Raw genomic sequence first — 21,160 nt, 5'->3', positions numbered from 1 at the left:
AGGGGGCTCAGGTTCCCAGCAAGGTGTGGAGGTGGCTGAGGGGGCTCAGGATCCCAGCAAGGTGTGGAGGTGGCTGATGGGGCTCAGGTTCCCAGCAAGGTGTGGAGGTGGCTGAGGGGGCTCAGGATCCCAGCAAGGTGTGGAGGTGGCTGAGGGGGCTCAGGTTCCCAGCAAGGTGTGGAGGTGGCTGAGGGGGCTCAGGATCCCAGCAAGGTGTGGAGGGGGCTGATTGGGCTCAGGATCCCAGCAAGGTGTTTAGGTGGCTGAGGGGGCTCAAGTTCCCAGCAAGGTGTGGAGGTGGCTGAGGGGGCTCAGGATCACAGTAATGTGTGGAGGTGGCTGAGGGGGCTCAGGATCCCAGCAAGGTGTGGAGGTGGCTGAGGGGGCTCAGGATCACAGTAATGTGTGAAGGTGGCTGAGGGGGCTCAGGATCACAGTAATGTGTGGAGGTGGCTGAGGGGGCTCAGGGTCCCAGCAAGGTGTGGAGGTGGCCGACGGGGCTCAGGATCCCAGCAAGGTGTGGAGGTGACTGAGGGGGCTCAGGATCACAGCGAGGTGTGGAGGTGGTTGAGGGGGCTCAGGATCCCAGCAAGATGTGGAGGTGGCTGAGGGGGCTCAGGATCACAGCGAGGTGTGGAGGTGGCTGAGGGGGCTCAGGATCCCAGCAAGGTGCGGAGGTGGCTGAGGGGGCTCAGGTTCCCAGCAAGGTGTGGAGGTGGCTGAGGGGGCTCAGGATCCCAGCAAGGTGTGGAGGCGGCTGAGGGGGGGCTCAGGATCCCAGCAAGGTGTGGAAGTGGCTGAGGGGGCTCAGGTTCCCAGCAAGGTGTGGAGGTGGCGGAGGGGGCTCAGGATCCCAGCAAGGTGTGGAGGTGGCCGACGGGGCTCAGGATCCCAGCAAGGTGTGGAGGTGGCCGAGGGGGCTCAGGATCACAGCAAGGTGTGGAGGTGGCCGAGGGGGCTCAGGATCACAGCAAGGTGTGGAGGTGGCCGAGGGGGCTCAGGATCCCAGCAAGGTGTGGAGGTGGCTGAGGGGGCTCAGGATCCCAGCAAGGTGTGGAGGTGGCTGAGGGGGCTCAGGATCCCAGCAAGGTGCGGAGGTGGCCGAGGGGGCTCAGGATCACAGCAAGGTGTGGAGGTGGCTGAGGGGGCTCAGGATCACAGCAAGGTGTGGAGGTGGCTGAGGGGGCTCAGGATCACAGCAAGGTGTGGATTTGGCTGAGGGGGCTCAGGATCACAGCAAGGTGTGGAGGCGGCTGAGGGGGTTCAGGATCACAGCAAGGTGCGGAGGTGGCCGAGGGGGCTCAGGATCCCAGCAAGGTGTGGAGGTGGCTGAGGGGGCTCAGGATCCCAGCAAGGTGTGGAGGTGGCTGAGGGGGCTCAGGATCCCAGCAAGGTGTGGAGGTGGCTGAGGGGGTTCAGGATCCCAGCAAGGTGTGGAGGTGGCCGAGGGGGTTCAGGATCCCAGCAAGGTGTGGAGGTGGCTGAGGGGGCTCAGGATCCCAGCAAGGTGTGGAGGTGGCTGAGGGGGCTCAGGATCCCAGCAAGGTGTGGAGGTGGCTGAGGGGGCTCAGGATCCCAGCAAGGTGTGGAGGTGGCCGAGGGGGTTCAGGATCCCAGCAAGGTGTGGAGGTGGCTGAGGGGGCTCAGGATCACAGTAATGTGTGGAGGTGGCTGAGGGGGCTCAGGATCCCAGCAAGGTGTGGAGGTGGCTGAGGGGGCTCAGGATCACAGTAATGTGTGAAGGTGGCTGAGGGGGCTCAGGATCACAGTAATGTGTGGAGGTGGCTGAGGGGGCTCAGGGTCCCAGCAAGGTGTGGAGGTGGCCGACGGGGCTCAGGATCCCAGCAAGGTGTGGAGGTGACTGAGGGGGCTCAGGATCACAGCGAGGTGTGGAGGTGGCTGAGGGGGCTCAGGATCCCAGCAAGATGTGGAGGTGGCTGAGGGGGCTCAGGATCACAGCGAGGTGTGGAGGTGGCTGAGGGGGCTCAGGTTCCCAGCAAGGTGTGGAGGTGGCTGAGGGGGCTCAGGATCCCAGCAAGGTGTGGAGGCGGCTGAGAGAGCTCAGGATTCTAGCAAGGTGTGGAGGTGGCTGAGGGGCTCAGGTTCCCAGCAAGGTGTGGAGGTGGCGGAGGGGGCTCAGGATCCCAGCAAGGTGTGGAGGTGGCCGACGGGGCTCAGGATCCCAGCAAGGTGTGGAGGTGGCCGAGGGGGCTCAGGATCACAGTAAGGTGTGGAGGTGGCTGAGGGGGCTCAGGATCCCAGCAAGGTGCGGAGGTGGCCGAGGGGGCTCAGGATCACAGCAAGGTGTGGAGGTGGCTGAGGGGGCTCAGGATCCCAGCAAGGTGTGGAGGTGGCTGAGGGGGCTCAGGATCCCAGCAAGGTGTGGAGGCGGCTGAGGTGGGGCTCAGGATCCCAGCAAGGTGTGGAGGCGGCTGAGGTGGGGCTCAGAATCCCAGCAAGGTGTGGAGGTGGCTGAGGGGGCTCAGAATCCCAGCAAGGTGTGGAGGTGGCCGAGGGGGTTCAGGATCACAGCAGGGTGCGGAGGTGGTCGAGGGGGCTCAGGATCACAGCAAGGTGCGGAGGTGGCCGAGGGGGCTCAGGATCACAGCGAGGTGTGGAGGTGGCTGAGGGGGCTCAGGATCCCAGCAAGGTGTGGAGGTGGCTGAGGGGGCTCCGGATCACAGCAAGGTGCGGAGGTGGCCGAGGGGGCTCAGGATCACAGCAACCATTAATGAGGTGTTAGTCCAGGCTTCCACTGTGAGGGTAATGAGCCCAGTGGTTGTGTAGCGCACCACTTCATCAGCTGCTCATCTTCAGGCCCCCGTGCATCGGATTATAATTGACGCCACTTTCTGGGGTAGATTGTAGTTGATTTGTTGGGCGGTTGATGGCCACACCCCTTCTATTAAGCTCCACCCACAAATTAAAATTTAGGTTTAAATAGAAAAGTTTGAACAAGATCAATATTTCTGGGTCCCTTCATTGGGCGTACAGGAGCCATGGGTTATATGCTGCCACCTGGAGGCTGACACTAAGAATACATCTGAGAAATAAAAAACAGCTGCGTCCTCCCGGGCAGCCGACACCCGGGTATACAGTTTACTTGGAGTGATTCGGAAACAGACATGGGTGTGAGGAGCGGACCTCTCTTAGCCTTGATTACACAGGCTAAAGCCTACTTCCTTCTTTCCCCTGTAGGTGACAGGTCAGAGGTCAGGTCGGAGGTCAGGACTCTTGGTCGTTCCCTATCAGGACAGGAGTCTCCTCTAGTTTAGACTGACGATGTTGATGTCTGCTGATCTCAGGATTCTTCAGACTGAGTCCAGAGCTCCTGCTCTCCATTGCATGGGCCCGGGGCACCACCCATAGCATCCAGATAAACCTTTCCCAATGGTCTCCTCTTCTACCCAACTTTAATTTAGCGGCAGCACCGCTGGGTCCGCAGTTCTGAAAGCTCCAGGCCTCATGGATTAGGATTAAGGAACAAGGACCTCCTTCTGGTCTTGGAGATCCTTCAGTCTTCTCCTTTGGTCCTGGTCAGTGATGTCTCTCCATCCGGACTCTCTCGCAGGGTGATTTTTACCACTCTAGGGGGCTCTCGCCTGTCTCTCTCCTCCTCCAGGACAGACTGGCCTTGTGTTCAGCTTCATCCTTTCACCTTAGGGTGGTTCTCTCCTTAATGAGGAGATTGGGCTTCTCCCTACTTCTTCCTTTAGGTACTTAGTCTCCTCTTCCGGAGAGATTCTTACACAATTTGACATAGCTGAAGTGGTGCACCTCTGCCGTGGCTCGCAGGTCCGTTAGGACGTCCGGTTGCCTTGTGGGTCTTCCCATTATGCTCCGGCAGAGGTCAGACCTCCTCTAGGGCTACACTTGTTCTCTGGTTTCCATCTGCCGATGTGGAAGATCTGGCTCGGTTTGAGCGATCCTCCTCCAGGCTTCTTCCGTTCTTCTCTCCCATACGGCCACCACTTAGTCTTCTGTCCATCTCTTTGTGGAGCTCTTTCCTTTACGTCTAGGGATGAAAGCCTTAGAAGGGGACGGCAGCTGCTTGGGTAGTAACCTGAGGGATGGCAGGGACCGCTTTACGTCCTCCCATGGCTGCTGCACTAACTGAATAGCGGGGCGTCTGCTGCCCGGGGTGTCAGCTGGTGGGGGAGTCTGCTCTCTAAGATGTATTCTCAGTGTCAGCCTCCAGGTGGCAGCATATAACCCATGGTTCCTGCGTCCCCCAATGTCGGCAACGAACAATAGATTTTACTGCGATTCCAAAAAATCTCCGCGCCCGATCGCCTGTATCACTATTATATGTGAATGTCATGAAATTCAAGGATGAAGGAGCAGCGTGACCTGCAGGATATCATTATACCCCCGAATAAAGGTAATAACCCAAAAAGGGGGTCTCATCTCATCGCTAATCACTAATCTGTTCTATCCCACAGACTATCACTGGAGATTACGCATCTTCATTGCCGTCTTGGTGACGCTGATCCTCATCATCATTGTGCTGTTTGTGTTATATAAAAGTGAGTATACAGCTCCCGTATCTGCCCTGCACTGTATATACCATCTGTACAAGAGCCAGTCATAGTGCCCCTATAATGAGGGGCAACAGGACCCCCATGGTAGCTTGACAGTGCCCCTCAAAAATATCCTGCCATAGTATCCCCAAAATAGTGGTAATGCCCCTATAATAGAGCGGCCCCATTAACCCCGTAATAGACTGGTTGTGCCCCTGTAGTAGAGCTGCCGTAGTGAACAGCCCTAGGACCCCATTAATAGCCTGATAGTGCCCCTATAATAAAACGTCCGTCTTCATTGGCTGCAGGCGTGTCTCGCTGCCCCGGTGTCCCGCTGTCTCGCTGTCCCGGTGTCTCTCTGTCTCGGTGTCCCGCTGTCTCGCTGTCCCGCTGTCCTGCTGTCCTGCTGTCCCGCTGTCCCGCTGTCTCGCTGTCCCGGTGTCTCGGTGTCCCGGTGTCTCGGTGTCTCGCTGCCCCGGTGTCCCGGTGTCGCCCCTCCGGCTCTGAGATCACGTCCAGATTTTCTGATTTCTTTCTCCTTTGTTGGTTTCTAGAGAAGCTTCTTCAGGGACTTTGCGGTCAGGATGGACAGCGCGTGCCGACTACAGGTGAGTAATGGAGGTGGCTGACACAAGTCGCTATTCAGGCTGCGCGGGGGGGTCTCGTCAGTCGCTGGGGGGGGGTCTCATCAGTTGCTGGGGGGGTCTCGTCATTCGCTGGGGGGGGTCTCGTCAGTGGTTGGAGGGGGATCTCTTCAGTCGCTGGGGGGGTGTCTTGTCAGTCGCTGGGGGGGGTCTCGTCAGTGGTTGGAGGGGGATCTCTTCAGTCGCTGGGGGGGATCTCGTCAGTCGCTAGGAGGGGCCTAGTCAGTCGCTGGAGGGGTCTCATTTGTCGTCCGGTTTAATACGCCCCCCTGCTGTGGGTGATCGCTTGTTACAACAGTAACATCCTTTGACCAGTCCGGCGGCCCATAGACTTTACATGTCCGGGTGGTCCGCACTTCTTTGTGCACTGATGTTTTGCCAGTCACATTAAGCTCCATGCCTGTGATGGTGGAGCTGCAGGGGGTTGGCTGCAAGGGAAGGTTGCTGTGGGTTCGGCTGCGGTGGGTTCGGCTGCGGGGGGGTTGGCTGCGAGCGATGGTCACGGGGGGTCGGCTGCGGTAGCTTTGGCTGCGGGGGGGTCGGCTGCAGGGCCGGCTGTCAGACAGAAGGCAGACATGTTTATCACCACCTCTGCCTTCCTGATGGCTGTATACACAGCGCTGAGCAGCACATATCTGTACAGTGCATAGAAGGTGCTGGCAGTGCCTCTCCCTCCGGACCCAGCAGTCATGTGATCACTGGGTGATGGAGCGAGCAGGAGCTGCTGGGTCCTAATGACCGGCTCGGCTCTGCAGTGCTGGCAGGAGGCTGAATTTCCATTGTAACTGGGGCGAATATACCAGTTACAGGAGAAATCGGCAATGAAAGGATATGTTCAAACACCTCCAGGGATGTGAGGGCGGGGCTATACGGACAGCTGCCAGTCTGGGGTGTGGGCAGGGCTATACAGAGCTCTGCAGTCAGTGGTGTGGGCGGGGCTATACAGAGCTCTGCAGTCAGTGGTGTGGGCGGGGCTATACAGAGCTCTGCAGTCAGTGTTGTGGGCGGAGCTATACAGAGCTCTGCAGTCGGTGTGGATGGGGTTATACAGAGCTCTGCAGTCAGTGGTGTGGGCGGGGCTATACAGAGCCCTGCAGTCAGGGGTGTGGACGGGGTTATACAGAGCTCTGCAGTCAGTGTTGTGGGCGGGGCTCTACAGAGCTCTGCAGTCAGTGTTGTGGGCGGGGCTCTACAGAGCTCTGCTGTCAGTGGTGTGGGCGGGGCTATACAGAGCTCTGCAGTCAGTGGTGTGGACGGGGCTCTACAGAGCTCTGCAGTCAGTGTTGTGGCGGGGCTCTACAGAGCTCTGCAGTCAGTGGTGTGGGCGGGGCTATACAGAGCTCTACAGTCAGGGGTGTGGGCAGGGCTATACAGAGCTCTGCAGTCAGTGTTGTGGACGGGGTTCTACAGAGCTCTGCAGTCAGTGTTGTGGGCGGGGCTCTACAGAGCTCTGCAGTCAGTGTTGTGGACGGGGCTCTACAGAGCTCTGCAGTCAGTGTTGTGGGCGGGGCTCTACAGAGCTCTGCAGTCAGTGTTGTGGGCGGGGCTCTACAGAGCTCTGCTGTCAGTGTTGTGGGCGGGGCTCTACAGAGCTCTGCTGTCAGTGGTGTGGGCGGGGCTCTACAGAGCTCTGCAGTCAGTGGTGTGGGCGGGGCTCTACAGAGCTCTGCAGTCAGTGTTGTGGGCGGGGCTCTACAGAGCTCTGCAGTCAGTGTTGTGGGCGGGGCTCTACAGAGCTCTGCAGTCAGTGGTGTGGGCGGTGCTATACAGAGCTCTGCAGTCAGGGGTGTGGGCGGGGCTATACAGAGCTCTGCAGTCAGGGGTGTGGGCGGGGCTATACAGAGCTCTGCAGTCAGTGTTGTGGGCGGGGCTCTTCAGAGCTCTGCAGTCAGTGTTGTGGGCGGGGCTCTTCAGAGCTCTGCAGTCAGTGTTGTGGGCGGGGCTCTACAGAGCTCTGCAGTCAGTGGTGTGGGCGGGGCTATACAGAGCTCTGCAGTCAGGGGTGTGGGCAGGGCTATACAGAGCTCTGCAGTCAGTGTTGTGGGCGGGGCTATACGGAGCTCTGCACTCAGAGACTTGGTCCCATGATGGAAGCTCCACCCCCTGCCTGCAGAGTCACTGGAGAGCGTTTCCTGTGTCAGTACGTGACCCCAGATGCCTGTGGAGGGGGCTGGCCGGCATTATATTGGCTAAGCCAGGTCCCTTCTGCGATGGTGGGCTTGCGATGGCCTGTGCCTCCGCCCGTCTCCCGTGCTGTGGATGGTGCTGGATCCTGCAGTAACTTAACTAATAATTATCTCTGTTTGTCGCCTCCTAGACCCTGAGGATCCTGAGAATGACGGACAGGACCGGAAGGTAGAAAAAGGAGCAGGTGAGCGTCTGATAGACCGGACCACTCCGCAGTGCGGTGACCAGAAGCCCCCTGTAACTGTATGTCAGATAATGCAGAACCCAGTCCTCACACCCCTGACCAGACCCTCAATACAGACCCCTGAGACTGTGTGACCCCGGCCCATCACCACTCTCACTGCCTCTGTGACCTGCACACATCCGAGCCTGCCCGTCCCCTTCACAGCCAAGACTGCTAGAAATGGCCAACATGAAAGGGGAGAAAGCTGAAAATAGGGGAATGGAGTGATAAAAATACATATATGTGTACCCAGCGGAGCCCCGGGGGTGGTGTGCGGCGCGGAGCCCCGGGGGTGGTGTGCGGTGCGGAGCCCCGGGGGTGGTGTGCGGTGCGGAGCCCCGGGGGTGGTGTGCGGTGCGGAGCCCCGGGGGTGGTGTGCGGCGCGGAGCCCCGGGGGTGGTGTGCGGCGCGGAGCCCTGGGGGTGGTCTGCAGCTGCCCTCAAAGACTCAGGATGTATGGCTCTGTGATCCCCGGGGGAGGGAGGTGGGAGCTGCCCCTTTTTATGCGCTGTACGGCCGGACCCTGACCCTTTGGAGGAGCCGCTGTCCGGGGGTGTAACGCTCTTGTTCCTGGGGTCCCCAGCGGCTCTGCACAGCAGGACAGTGTGAGGCGCTCTCCATATTGGATCTCCCATATCCAGTCGCTCTTCTGCAGATTTCTATAAAGTGTTTCATAGATCCTAATCCTCCTTGAGACGGCAGAGAATCCACTTCCCATAAATTCGTCCTCTGGGGTAAATGCTGAACACGTTTAACCGTTTCACGCCCCCCTGACGTAACCGTACGTCGCAGCCGGGGAGCACGCGGCGCGCTCAGGAGCGGTGTCATACGCCCGATCTCTGCAGCTCAGCGCCATTTATGAGTGTGATTGCTAATGAGCTCATGCATCGGCTCCCACACCCCCCCATAATGGTCGTACTGGGTTACCATGGCAGCCAGACCACCGCAGCACAGGGCTGGGCCCATGGCACAACGTCCATCACACTGTATACTGCAGCTCCGCGCGGACAAAGCAAGCCGGGCCCCCCGCATCCACGGCAGAGGTCAAAGACCCGGCTCTGCGAGAACAGCAACAACAGCTAGAAGGTGTTAAAGCACTGAAATGTGTAAAAACCCTCGAAGTTTGGTCTCGCTGTAATCGCACTGAGCTGGAGAATCTGCGGGGGCGTCAGTTACCCCACAATAAGGGCCGTGAGAAAGAAACCTGCAATTGCCCTTCTCTCACCGCACTCTGAATTTCTTGCCATTTTTTTCAGTACGAATGACGATAACCACAACTTGTCCTGCAAAAAACAAGGGACAAGGGGACGGAAAATGAAAGTCATAGAGGAAGAAACAATATATACTATCATACACACATATGTTATAATAAGCACACACCCCCCTTCCGTCCATCAGACCGTATAATATACAGTATATATATACACTGCTCAAAAATAAAGGGAACACTTAAACAACAGAATATAACTCCAAGTAAATGAAACTTCTGTGAAATCAAACTGTCACTTAGGAAGCAACACTGATTGACAATCAATGTCACCTGCTGTTGTGCAAATGGAACAGACAATAGATGGAAATTATTGGCAATTATCAAGACCCCCTCAATAAAGGAGTGGTTCTGTCCAGAGGCTGGAGGCGCTACCAGGAGACAGGCCAGTACACCAGGAGACGTGGAGGGGGCCGTAGGAGAACAACAACCCCGCAGCAGGACCGCTACCTCCGCCTTTGTGCAAGGAGGAACAGGAAGAGCACTGCCAGAGCCCTGCAAAATGACCTCCAGCAGGCCACAAATGTGCAGTGTCTGCACAAACGGTTAGAAACCGACTCCATGAGGGTGGTATGAGGGCCCGACGTCCACAGATGGGGGTTGTGCTCACAGCCACAGCCCAACACCTTGCAGGACGCTTGGCATTTGCCACAGAACACCAGGATTGGCAAAGTCACCACTGATGCCCTGTGCTCTTCACAGATGAAAGCAGGTTCACACTGAGCACATGTGACAGACGTGACAGAGTCTGGAGACGCCGTGGAGAGCGATCTGCTGCCTGCAACATCCTTCAGCATGACCGGTTTGGCAGTGGGTCAGTAATGGTGTGGGGTGGCATTTCTTTGGAGGGCCGCACAGCCCTCCATGTGCTCGCCAGAGGTAGCCTGACTGCCATTAGGTACCGAGATGAGCTCCTCAGACCCTTTGTGAGACCATATGCTGGTGCGGTTGGCCCTGGGTTCCTCCTAATGCAGGACAATGCCAGACCTCATGTGGCTGGAGTGTGTCAGCAGGTCCTGCAAGATGAAGGCATTGAAGCTATGGACTGGCCGCCCGTTCCCCAGACCTGAATCCGATTGAGCACATCTGGGACATCATGTCTCCCTCCATCCACCAACATCACGTTGCACCACAGACTGTCCAGGAGTTGGCGGATGCTTTAGTCCAGGTCTGGGAGGAGATCCCACAGGAGACCATCCGCAACCTCATCAGGAGCATGCCCAGGCGTTGTAGGGAGGTCATACAGACATGTGGAGGCCACACACAATACTCAGCCTCATCAGCGGCATGCCCAGGCGTTGTAGGGAGGTCATACAGGCACGTGGAGGCCACACACAATACTCAGCCTCATCAGGAGCATGCCCAGGCGTTGTAGGGAGGTCATACAGGCACGTGGAGGCCACACACAATACTCAGCCTCATCAGGAGCATGCCCAGGCGTTGTAGGGAGGTCATACAGGCACGTGGAGGCCACACACAATACTCAGCCTCATCAGGAGCATGCCCAGGCGTTGTAGGGAGATCATACAGGCACGTGGAGGCCACACACAATACTCAGCCTCATCAGGAGCATGCCCAGGCGTTGTAGGGAGGTCATACAGGCACGTGGAGGCCACACACAATACTCAGCCTCATCAGAAGCATGCCCAGGCGTTGTAGGGAGGTCATACAGGCACGTGGAGGCCACACACAATACTCAGCCTCATCAGGAGCATTCCCAGGCGTTGTAGGGAGGTCATACAGGCACGTGGAGGCCACACACAATACTCAGCCTCATCAGGAGCATTCCCAGGCGTTGTAGGGAGGTCATACAGGCATGTGGAGGCCACACACAATACTCAGCCTCATCAGGAGCATGCCCAGGCGTTGTAGGGAGGTCATACAGGCACGTGGAGGCCACACACAATACTCAGCCTCATCAGGAGCATGCCCAGGCGTTGTAGGGAGGTCATACAGGCACGTGGAGGCCACACACAATGCTCAGCCTCATCAGGAGCATGCCCAGGCGTTGTAGGGAGGTCATACAGGCACGTGGAGGCCACACACAATACTCAGCCTCATCAGGAGCAAGCCCAGGCGTTGTAGGGAGGTCATACAGGCACGTGGAGGCCACACACAATACTCAGCCTCATCAGGAGCATGCCCAGGCGTTGTAGGGAGGTCATACAGGCACGTGGAGGCCACACACAATACTCAGCCTCACCAGGAGCATTCCCAGGCGTTGTAGGGAGGTCATACAGGCATGTGGAGGCCACACACAATAGTCAGCCTCATCAGGAGCATGCCCAGGCGTTGTAGGGAGGTCATACAGGCACGTGGAGGCCACACACAATACTCAGCCTCATCAGGAGCATGCCCAGGCGTTGTAGGGAGGTCATACAGGCACGTGGAGGCCACACACAATACTCAGCCTCATCAGGAGCAAGCCCAGGCGTTGTAGGGAGGTCATACAGGCACGTGGAGGCCACACACAATACTCAGCCTCACCAGGAGCATTCCCAGGCGTTGTAGGGAGGTCATACAGGCATGTGGAGGCCACACACAATAGTCAGCCTCATCAGGAGCATTCCCAGGCTTTGTAGGGAGGTCATACAGGCACGTGTAGGCCACACACAATACTCAGCCTCATCAGGAGCATGCCCAGGCGTTGTAGGGAGGTCATACAGGCACGTGGAGGCCACACACAATACTCAGCCTCATCAGGAGGATGCCCAGGCGTTGTAGGGAGGTCATACAGGCACGTGGAGGCCACACACAATACTCAGCCTCATCAGGAGCAAGCCCAGGTGTTGTAGGGAGGTCATACAGGCACGTGGAGGCCACACACAATACTCAGCCTCATCAGGAGCATGCCCAGGCGTTGTAGGGAGGTCATACAGGCACGTGGAGGTCACACACAATACTGAGCCTCATCAGGAGCATGCCCAGGCGTTGTAGGGGGGTCATACAGGCACGTGGAGGCCACACACAATACTCATCCTCATCAGGAGCATGCCCAGGCGTTGTAGGGAGGTCATACAGGCACGTGGAGGCCACACACAATACTCAGCCTCATCATGAGCATGCCCAGGCGTTGTAGGGAGGTCATACAGGCACGTGGAGGCCACACACAATACTCAGCCTCATCATGAGCATGCCCAGGCGTTGTAGGGAGGTCATACAGGCACGTGGAGGCCACACACAATACTCAGCCTCATCAGGAGCATGCTCAGGCGTTGGAGGGAGGTCATACAGGCACGTGGAGGCCACACACAATACTCAGCCTCATCAGGAGCATGCCCAGGCGTTGTAGGGAGGTCATACAGGCACGTGGAGGCCACACACAATACTCAGCCTCATAAGGAGCATGCCCAGGCGTTGTAGGGAGGTCATACAGGCACGTGGAGGCCACACACAATACTGAGCCTCATCAGGAGCATGCCCAGGCGTTGTAGGGAGGTCATACAGGCACGTGGAGGCCACACACAATACTCAGCCTCATCAGGAGCATGCCCAGGCGTTGTAGGGAAGTCATACAGGCACATGGAGGCCACACACAATACTCAGCCTCATCAGGAGCATGCCCAGGCGTTGTAGGGAGGTCATACAGGCACGTGGAGGCCACACACAATACTCAGCCTCATCAGGAGCATGCCCAGGCGTTGTAGGTAGGTCATACAGACACGTGGAGGCCACACACAATACTCAGCCTCATCAGGAGCATGTCCAGGCGTTATAGGGAGGTCATACAGGCACGTGGAGGCCACACACAATACTCAGCCTCATCAGGAGCATGCCCAGGCGTTGTAGGGAGGTCATACAGGCACGTGGAGGCCACACACAATACTCAGCCTCATCAGGAGCATGCCCAGGCATAGTAGGGAGGTCATACAGGCACGTGGAGGCCACACACAATAATCAGCCTCATCAGGAGCATGCCCAGGCGTTGTAGGGAGATCATACAGGCACGTGGAGGTCACACACAATACTCAGCCTCATCAGGAGCATGCCCAGGCGTTGTAGGGAGGTCATACAGGCACGTGGAGGCCACACAAAATACTCAGCCTCATCAGGAGCATGCCCAGGCGTTGTAGGGAGGTCATACAGGCACGTGGAGGCCACACACAATACTCAGCCTCATCAGGAGCATGCCCAGTCATTGTAGGGAGGTCATACAGGCACGTGGAGGCCACACACAATACTCAGCCTCATCAGGAGCATGGCCAAGCGTTGTAGGGAGGTCATACAGGCACGTGGAGGCCACAGACAATACTCAGCCTCATCAGGAGCATGCCCAGGCGTTGTAGGGAGGTCATACAGGCATGTGGAGGCCACACACAATACTCAGCCTCATCAGGAGCATGCCCAGGCGTTGTAGGGAGGTCATACAGGCACGTGGAGGCCACACACAATACTCAGCCTCATCAGGAGCATGCCCAGGCGTTGTAGGGAGGTCATACAGGCACGTGGAGGCCACACACAATACTCAGCCTCATCAGGAGCATGCCAAGGCGTTGTAGGGAGATCATACAGGCACGTGGAGGCCACACACAATACTCGGCCTCATCAGGATCATTCCCAGGCGTTGTAGGGAGGTCATACAGGCACGTGGAGGCCACACACAATACTCAGCCTCATCAGGAGCATGCCCAGGCGTTGTATGGAGGTCATACAGGCACGTGGAGGCCACACACAATACTCAGCCTCATCAGGAGCATGCCCAGGCGTTGTAGGGAGGTCATACAGGCACGTGGAGGCCACACACAATACTCAGCCTCATCAGGAGCATGCCAAGGCGTTGTAGGGAGATCATACAGGCACGTGGAGGCCACACACAATACTCAGCCTCATCAGGATCATTCCCAGGCGTTGTAGGGAGGTCATACAGGCACGTGGAGGCCACACACAATACTCAGCCTCATCAGGAGCATGCCCAGGCGTTGTATGGAGGTCATACAGGCACGTGGAGGCCACAAACAATACTCAGCCTCATCAGGAGCATGCCCAGGTGTTGTAGGGAGGTCATACAGGCACGTGGAGGCCACACACAATACTCAGCCTCATCAGGATCATTCCCAGGCGTTGTAGGGAGGTCATACAGGCACGTGGAGGCCACACACAATACTCAGCCTCATCAGGAGCATGCCCAGGCGTTGTATGGAGGTCATACAGGCACGTGGAGGCCACACACAATACTCAGCCTCATCAGGAGCATGCCCAGGCGTTGTAGGGAGGTCATACAGGCACGAGGAGGCCAGACACAATGCTCAGCCTCATCAGAAGCATGCCCAGGCGTTGTAGGGAGATCATAGAGGCACGTGGAGGCCACACACAATACTCAGCCTCATCAGGAGCATGCCCAGGCGTTGTAGGGAGGTCATACAGGCACGTGGAGGCCACACACAATACTCAGCCTCATCAGGAGCATGCCCAGGCGTTGTAGGGAGGTCATACAGGCACGTGGAGGCCACACACAATACTCAGCCTCATCAGGAGCATGCCCAAGCATTGTAGGGAGGTCATACAGGCACGTGGAGGCCACACACAATACTCAGCCTCATCAGGAGCATGCCCAGGCGTTGTAGGGAGGTCATACAGGCACGTGGTGGCCACACACAATACTCAGCCTCATCAGGAGCATGCCCAGGCGTTGTAGGGAGGTCATACAGGCACGTGGAGGCCACACACAATACTAAGCCTCATCAGGAGCATGCCCAAGCATTGTAGGGAGGTCATACAGGCACGTGGAGGCCACACACAATATTCAGCCTCATCAGGAGCATGCCCAGGCGTTGTAGGGAGGTCATACAGGCACGTGTAGGCCACACACAATATTCAGCCTCATCAGAAGCATGCCCAGGCGTTGTAGGGAGGACATACAGGCACGTGGAGGCCACACACAATATTCAGCCTCATCAGAAGCATGCCCAGGCGTTGTAGGGAGGTCATACAGGCACGTGGAGGTCACACACAATACTCAGCCTCATCAGAAGCATGCCCAGGCGTTGTAGGGAGGTCATACAGGCACGTGTAGGCCACACACAATATTCAGCCTCATCAGAAGCATGCCCAGGCGTTGTAGGGAGGTCATACAGGCACGTGGAGGCCACACACAATACTCAGCCTCATCAGGAGCATGCCCAAGCATTGTAGGGAGGTCATACAGGCACGTGGAGGCCACACACAATACTCAGCCTCATCAGGAGCATGCCCAGGTGTTGTAGGGAGGTCATACAGGCACGTGGAGGCCACACACAATACTCAGCCTCATCAGGAGCATGCCCAGGCGTTGTAGGGAGGTCATACAGGCACGTGGAGGCCACACACAATACTCAGCCTCATCAGGAGCATGCCCAGGCGTTGTAGGGAGGTCATACAGGCACGTGGAGGCCACACACAATACTAAGCCTCATCAGGAGCATGTCCAGGCATTGTAGGGAGGTCATACAGGCACGTGGAGGCCACACACAATACTCATCCTCATCAGGAGCATGCCCAGGCGTTGTAGGGAGGTCATACAGGCACGTGGAGGTCACACACAATACTCAGCCTCATCAGGAGCATGCCCAGGCGTTGTAGGGAGGTCATACAGGCACGTGGAGGTCACACACAATACTCAGCCTCATCAGGAGCATGCCCAGGTGTTGTAGGGAGGTCATACAGGCACGTGGAGGCCACACACAATACTCAGCCTCATCAGGAGCATGCCCAGGCGTTGTAGGGAGGTCATACAGGCACGTGGAGGCCACACACAATACTGAGCCTCATCAGGAGCATGCCCAGGCGTTGTAGGGAGGTCATACAGGCACGTGGAGGTCACACACAATACTCAGCCTCATCAGGAGCATGCCCATTCGTTGTAGGGAGGTCATACAGGCACGTGGAGGCCACACACAATACTCAGCCTCATCAGGAGCATGCCCAGGCGTTTTAGGGAGGTCATACAGGCACGTGGAGGCCACACACAATACTCAGCCTCATCAGGAGCATGCCCAGGCGTTGAAGGGAGGTCATACAGGCACGTGGAGGCCACACACAATACTCAGCCTCACCAGGAGCATTCCCAGGCGTTGTATGGAGGTCATACAGGCATGTGGAGGCCACACACAATAGTCAGCCTCATCAGGAGCATTCCCAGGCTTTGTAGGGAGGTCATACAGGCACGTGGAGGCCACACACAATACTCAGCCTCATCAGGAGCATGCCCAGGTGTTGTAGGGAGGTCATACAGGCACGTGGAGGTCACACACAATACTCAGCCTCATCAGGAGCATGCCCAGGTGTTGTAGGGAGGTCATACAGGCACGTGGAGGCCACACACAATACTCAGCCTCACCAGGAGCATTCCCAGGCGTTGTAGGGAGGTCATACAGGCATGTGGAGGCCACACACAATAGTCAGCCTCATCAGGAGCATGCCCAGGCGTTGTAGGGAGGTCATACAGGCACGTGGAGGCCACACACAATACTCAGCCTCATCAGGAGCATGCCCAGGCATTGTAGGGAGGTCATACAGGCACGTGGAGGCCACACACAATACTCAGCCTCATCAGGAGCAAGCCCAGGCGTTGTAGGGAGGTCATACAGGCACGTGGAGGCCACACACAATACTCAGCCTCACCAGGAGCATTCCCAGGCGTTGTAGGGAGGTCATACAGGCATGTGGAGGCCACACACAATAGTCAGCCTCATCAGGAGCATTCCCAGGCGTTGTAGGGAGGTCATACAGGCACGTGGAGGCCACACACAATACTCAGCCTCACCAGGAGCATTCCCAGGCGTTGTAGGGAGGTCATACAGGCATGTGGAGGCCACACACAATAGTCAGCCTCATCAGGAGCATGCCCAGGCGTTGTAGGGAGGTCATACAGGCACGTGGAGGCCACACACAATACTCAGCCTCATCAGGAGCATGCCCAGGCGTTGTAGGGAGGTCATACAGGCACGTGGAGGCCACACACAATACTCAGCCTCATCAGGAGCAAGCCCAGGCGTTGTAGGGAGGTCATACAGGCACGTGGAGGCCACACACAATACTCAGCCTCACCAGGAGCATTCCCAGGCGTTGTAGGGAGGTCATACAGGCATGTGGAGGCCACACACAATAGTCAGCCTCATCAGGAGCATTCCCAGGCTTTGTAGGGAGGTCATACAGGCACGTGGAGGCCACACACAATACTCAGCCTCATCAGGAGCATGCCCAGGCGTTGTAGGGAGGTCATACAGGCACGTGGAGGCCACACACAATACTCAGCCTCATCAGGAGGATGCCCAGGCGTTGTAGGGAGGTCATACAGGCACGTGGAGGCCACACACAATACTCAGCCTCATCAGGAGCAAGCCCAGGTGTTGTAGGGAGGTCATACAGGCACGTGGAGGCCACACACAATACTCAGCCTCATCAGGAGCATGCCCAGGCGTTGTAGGGAGGTCATACAGGCACGTGGAGGTCACACACAATACTGAGCCTCATCAGGAGCATGCCCAGGTGTTGTAGGGAGGTCATACAGGCACGTGGAGGTCACACACATTACTCAGCCTCATCAGGAGCATGCCCAGGTGTTGTAGGGAGGTCATACAGGCACGTGGAGGCCACACACAATACTCAGCCTCATCAGGAGCATGCCCAGGCGTTGTAGGGGGGTCATACAGGCACGTGGAGGCCACACACAATACTCATCCTCATCAGGAGCATGCCCAGGCGTTGTAGGGAGGTCATACAGGCACGTGGAGGCCACACACAATACTCAGCCTCATCATGAGCATGCCCAGGCGTTGTAGGGAGGTCATACAGGCACGTGGAGGCCACACACAATACTCAGCCTCATCAGGAGCATGCCCAGGCGTTGTAGGGAGGTCATACAGGCACGTGGAGGCCACACACAATACTCAGCCTCATCATGAGCATGCCCAGGCGTTGTAGGGAGGTCATACAGGCACGTGGAGGCCACACACAATACTCAGCCTCATCAGGAGCATGCCCAGGCGTTGTAGGGAGGTCATACAGGCACGTGGAGGCCACACACAATACTCAGCCTCATAAGGAGCATGCCCAGGCGTTGTAGGGAGGTCATACAGGCACGTGGAGGCCACACACAATACTGAGCCTCATCAGGAGCATGCCCAGGCGTTGTAGGGAGGTCATACAGGCACGTGGAGGCCACACACAATACTCAGCCTCATCAGGAGCATGCCCAGGCGTTGTAGGGAAGTCATACAGGCACATGGAGGCCACACACAATATTCAGCCTCATCAGGAGCATGCCCAGGCGTGGTAGGGAGGTCATACAGGCACGTGGAGGCCACACACAATACTCAGCCTCATCAGGAGCATGCCCAGGCGTTGTAGGTAGGTCATACAGACACGTGGAGGCCACACACAATACTCAGCCTCATCAGGAGCATGTCCAGGCGTTATAGGGAGGTCATACAGGCACGTGGAGGCCACACACAATACTCAGCCTCATCAGGAGCATGCCCAGGCGTTGTAGGGAGGTCATACAGGCACGTGGAGGCCACACACAATACTCAGCCTCATCAGGAGCATGCCCAGGCATAGTAGGGAGGTCATACAGACACGTGGAGGCCACACACAATAATCAGCCTCATCAGGAGCATGCCCAGGCGTTGTAGGGAGATCATACAGGCACGTGGAGGTCACACACAATACTCAGCCTCATCAGGAGCATGCCCAGGCGTTGTAGGGAGGTCATACAGGCACGTGGAGGCCACACAAAATACTCAGCCTCATCAGGAGCATGCCCAGGCTTTGTAGGGAGGTCATACAGGCACGTGGAGGCCACACACAATACTCAGCCTCATCAGGAGCATGCCCAGTCATTGTAGGGAGGTCATACAGGCACGTGGAGGCCACACACAATACTCAGCCTCATCAGGAGCATGCCCAAGCGTTGTAGGGAGGTCATACAGGCACGTGGAGGCCACAGACAATACTCAGCCTCATCAGGAGCATGCCCAGGCGTTGTAGGGAGGTCATACAGGCATGTGGAGGCCACACACAATACTCAGCCTCATCAGGAGCATGCCCAGGCGTTGTAGGGAGGTCATACAGGCACGTGGAGGCCACACACAATACTCAGCCTCATCAGGAGCATGCCATGGCGTTGTAGGGAGATCATACAGGCACGTGGAGGCCACACACAATACTCGGCCTCATCAGGATCATTCCCAGGCGTTGTAGGGAGGTCATACAGGCACGTGGAGGCCACACACAATACTCAGCCTCATCAGGAGCATGCCCAGGCGTTGTATGGAGGTCATACAGGCACGTGGAGGCCACACACAATACTCAGCCTCATCAGGAGCATGCCCAGGCGTTGTAGGGAGGTCATACAGGCACGTGGAGGCCACACACAATACTCAGCCTCATCAGGAGCATGCCCAGGCGTTGTAGGGAGATCATACAGGCACGTGGAGGCCACACACAATACTCAGCCTCATCAGGAGCATGCCCAGGCGTTGTAGGGAGGTCATACAGGCACGTGGAGGCCACACACAATACTCAGCCTCATCAGGAGCATGCCAAGGCGTTGTAGGGAGATCATACAGGCACGTGGAGGCCACACACAATACTCAGCCTCATCAGGATCATTCCCAGGCGTTGTAGGGAGGTCATACAGGCACGTGGAGGCCACACACAATACTCAGCCTCATCAGGAGCATGCCAAGGCGTTGTAGGGAGATCATACAGGCACGTGGAGGCCACACACAATACTCAGCCTCATCAGGATCATTCCCAGGCGTTGTAGGGAGGTCATACAGGCACGTGGAGGCCACACACAATACTCAGCCTCATCAGGAGCATGCCCAGGCGTTGTATGGAGGTCATACAGGCACGTGGAGGCCACACACAATACTCAGCCTCATCAGGAGCATGCCCAGGTGTTGTAGGGAGGTCATACAGGCACGTGGAGGCCACACACAATACTCAGCCTCATCAGGATCATTCCCAGGCGTTGTAGGGAGGTCATACAGGCACGTGGAGGCCACACACAATACTCAGCCTCATCAGGAGCATGCCCAGGCGTTGTATGGAGGTCATACAGGCACGTGGAGGCCACACACAATACTCAGCCTCATCAGGAGCATGCCCAGGCGTTGTAGGGAGGTCATACAGGCACGTGGAGGCCACACACAATACTCAGCCTCATCAGGAGCATGCGCAGGCGTTGTAGGGAGGTCATACAGGCACGTGGAGGCCAGACACAATGCTCAGCCTCATCAGAAGCATGCCCAGGCGTTGTAGGGAGATCATAGAGGCACGTGGAGGCCACACACAATACTCAGCCTCATCAGGAGCATGCCCAGGCGTTGTAGGGAGGTCATACAGGCACGTGGAGGCCACACACAATACTCAGCCTCATCAGGAGCATGCCCAAGCATTGTAGGGAGGTCATACAGGCACGTGGAGGCCACACACAATACTCAGCCTCATCAGGAGCATGCCCAGGCGTTGTAGGGAGGTCATACAGGCACGTGGTGGCCACACACAATACTCAGCCTCATCAGGAGCATGCCCAGGCGTTGTAGGGAGGTCATACAGGCACGTGGAGGCCACACACAATACTAAGCCTCATCAGGAGCATGTCCAGGCGTTGTAGGGAGGTCATACAGGCACGTGGAGGCCACACACAATACTCAGCCTCATCAGGAGCATGCCCAGGCGTTGTAGGGAGGTCATACAGGCACGTGGAGGCCACACACAATACTCAGCCTCATCAGGAGCATGCCCAGGCATTGTAGGGAGGTCATACAGGCACGTGGAGGCCACACACAATATTCAGCCTCATCAGGAGCATGCCCAGGCGTTGTAGGGAGGTCATACAGGCACGTGTAGGCCACACACAATATTCAGCCTCATCAGAAGCATGCCCAGGCGTTGTAGGGAGGTCATACAGGCACGTGTAGGCCACACACAATATTCAGCCTCATCAGGAGCATGCCCAGGCGTTGTAGGGAGGTCATACAGGCACGTGTAGGCCACACACAATATTCAGCCTCATCAGGAGCATGCCCAGGCGTTGTAGGGAGGTCATACAGGCACGTGTAGGCCACACACAATATTCAGCCTCATCAGAAGCATGCCCAGGCGTTGTAGGGAGGTCATACAGGCACGTAGAGGCCACACACAATACTCAGCCTCATCAGGAGCATGCCCAAGCATTGTAGGGAGGTCATACAGGCACGTGGAGGCCACACACAATACTCAGCCTCATCAGGAGCATGCCCAGGCGTTGTAGGGAGGTCATACAGGCACGTGGAGGCCACACACAATACTCAGCCTCATCAGGAGCATGCCCAGGCGTTGTAGGGAGGTCATA

At 57.2% G+C, this 21,160-nt stretch overlaps 1 protein-coding gene across 1 annotated transcript in view; it reads left to right on the top strand.

Moving 5' to 3' along the window:
* The window catches only part of LOC141241312 (uncharacterized), a 95,575-nt gene that overhangs the window by 34,592 nt on the left and 39,823 nt on the right, over nt 1–21,160 (top strand). The window contains exons 4-6 of the mRNA XM_073668746.1: nt 4,443–4,526; nt 5,075–5,128; nt 7,482–7,535. Coding sequence (XP_073524847.1) covers nt 4,443–4,526; nt 5,075–5,128; nt 7,482–7,535 — 192 coding nt within the window. The remainder of the gene's footprint in view (nt 1–4,442; nt 4,527–5,074; nt 5,129–7,481; nt 7,536–21,160) is intronic.

Source organism: Phyllobates terribilis, unplaced genomic scaffold, assembly GCF_046119375.1.
Source record: "Phyllobates terribilis strain yellow unplaced genomic scaffold, ASM4611937v1 Scaffold_2__4_contigs__length_985480577, whole genome shotgun sequence".
NCBI lineage: Eukaryota > Metazoa > Chordata > Amphibia > Anura > Dendrobatidae > Phyllobates > Phyllobates terribilis.
Note: the sequence above shows the minus strand (reverse complement) of the source record. Positions and strands in the feature narration are given on the sequence as shown.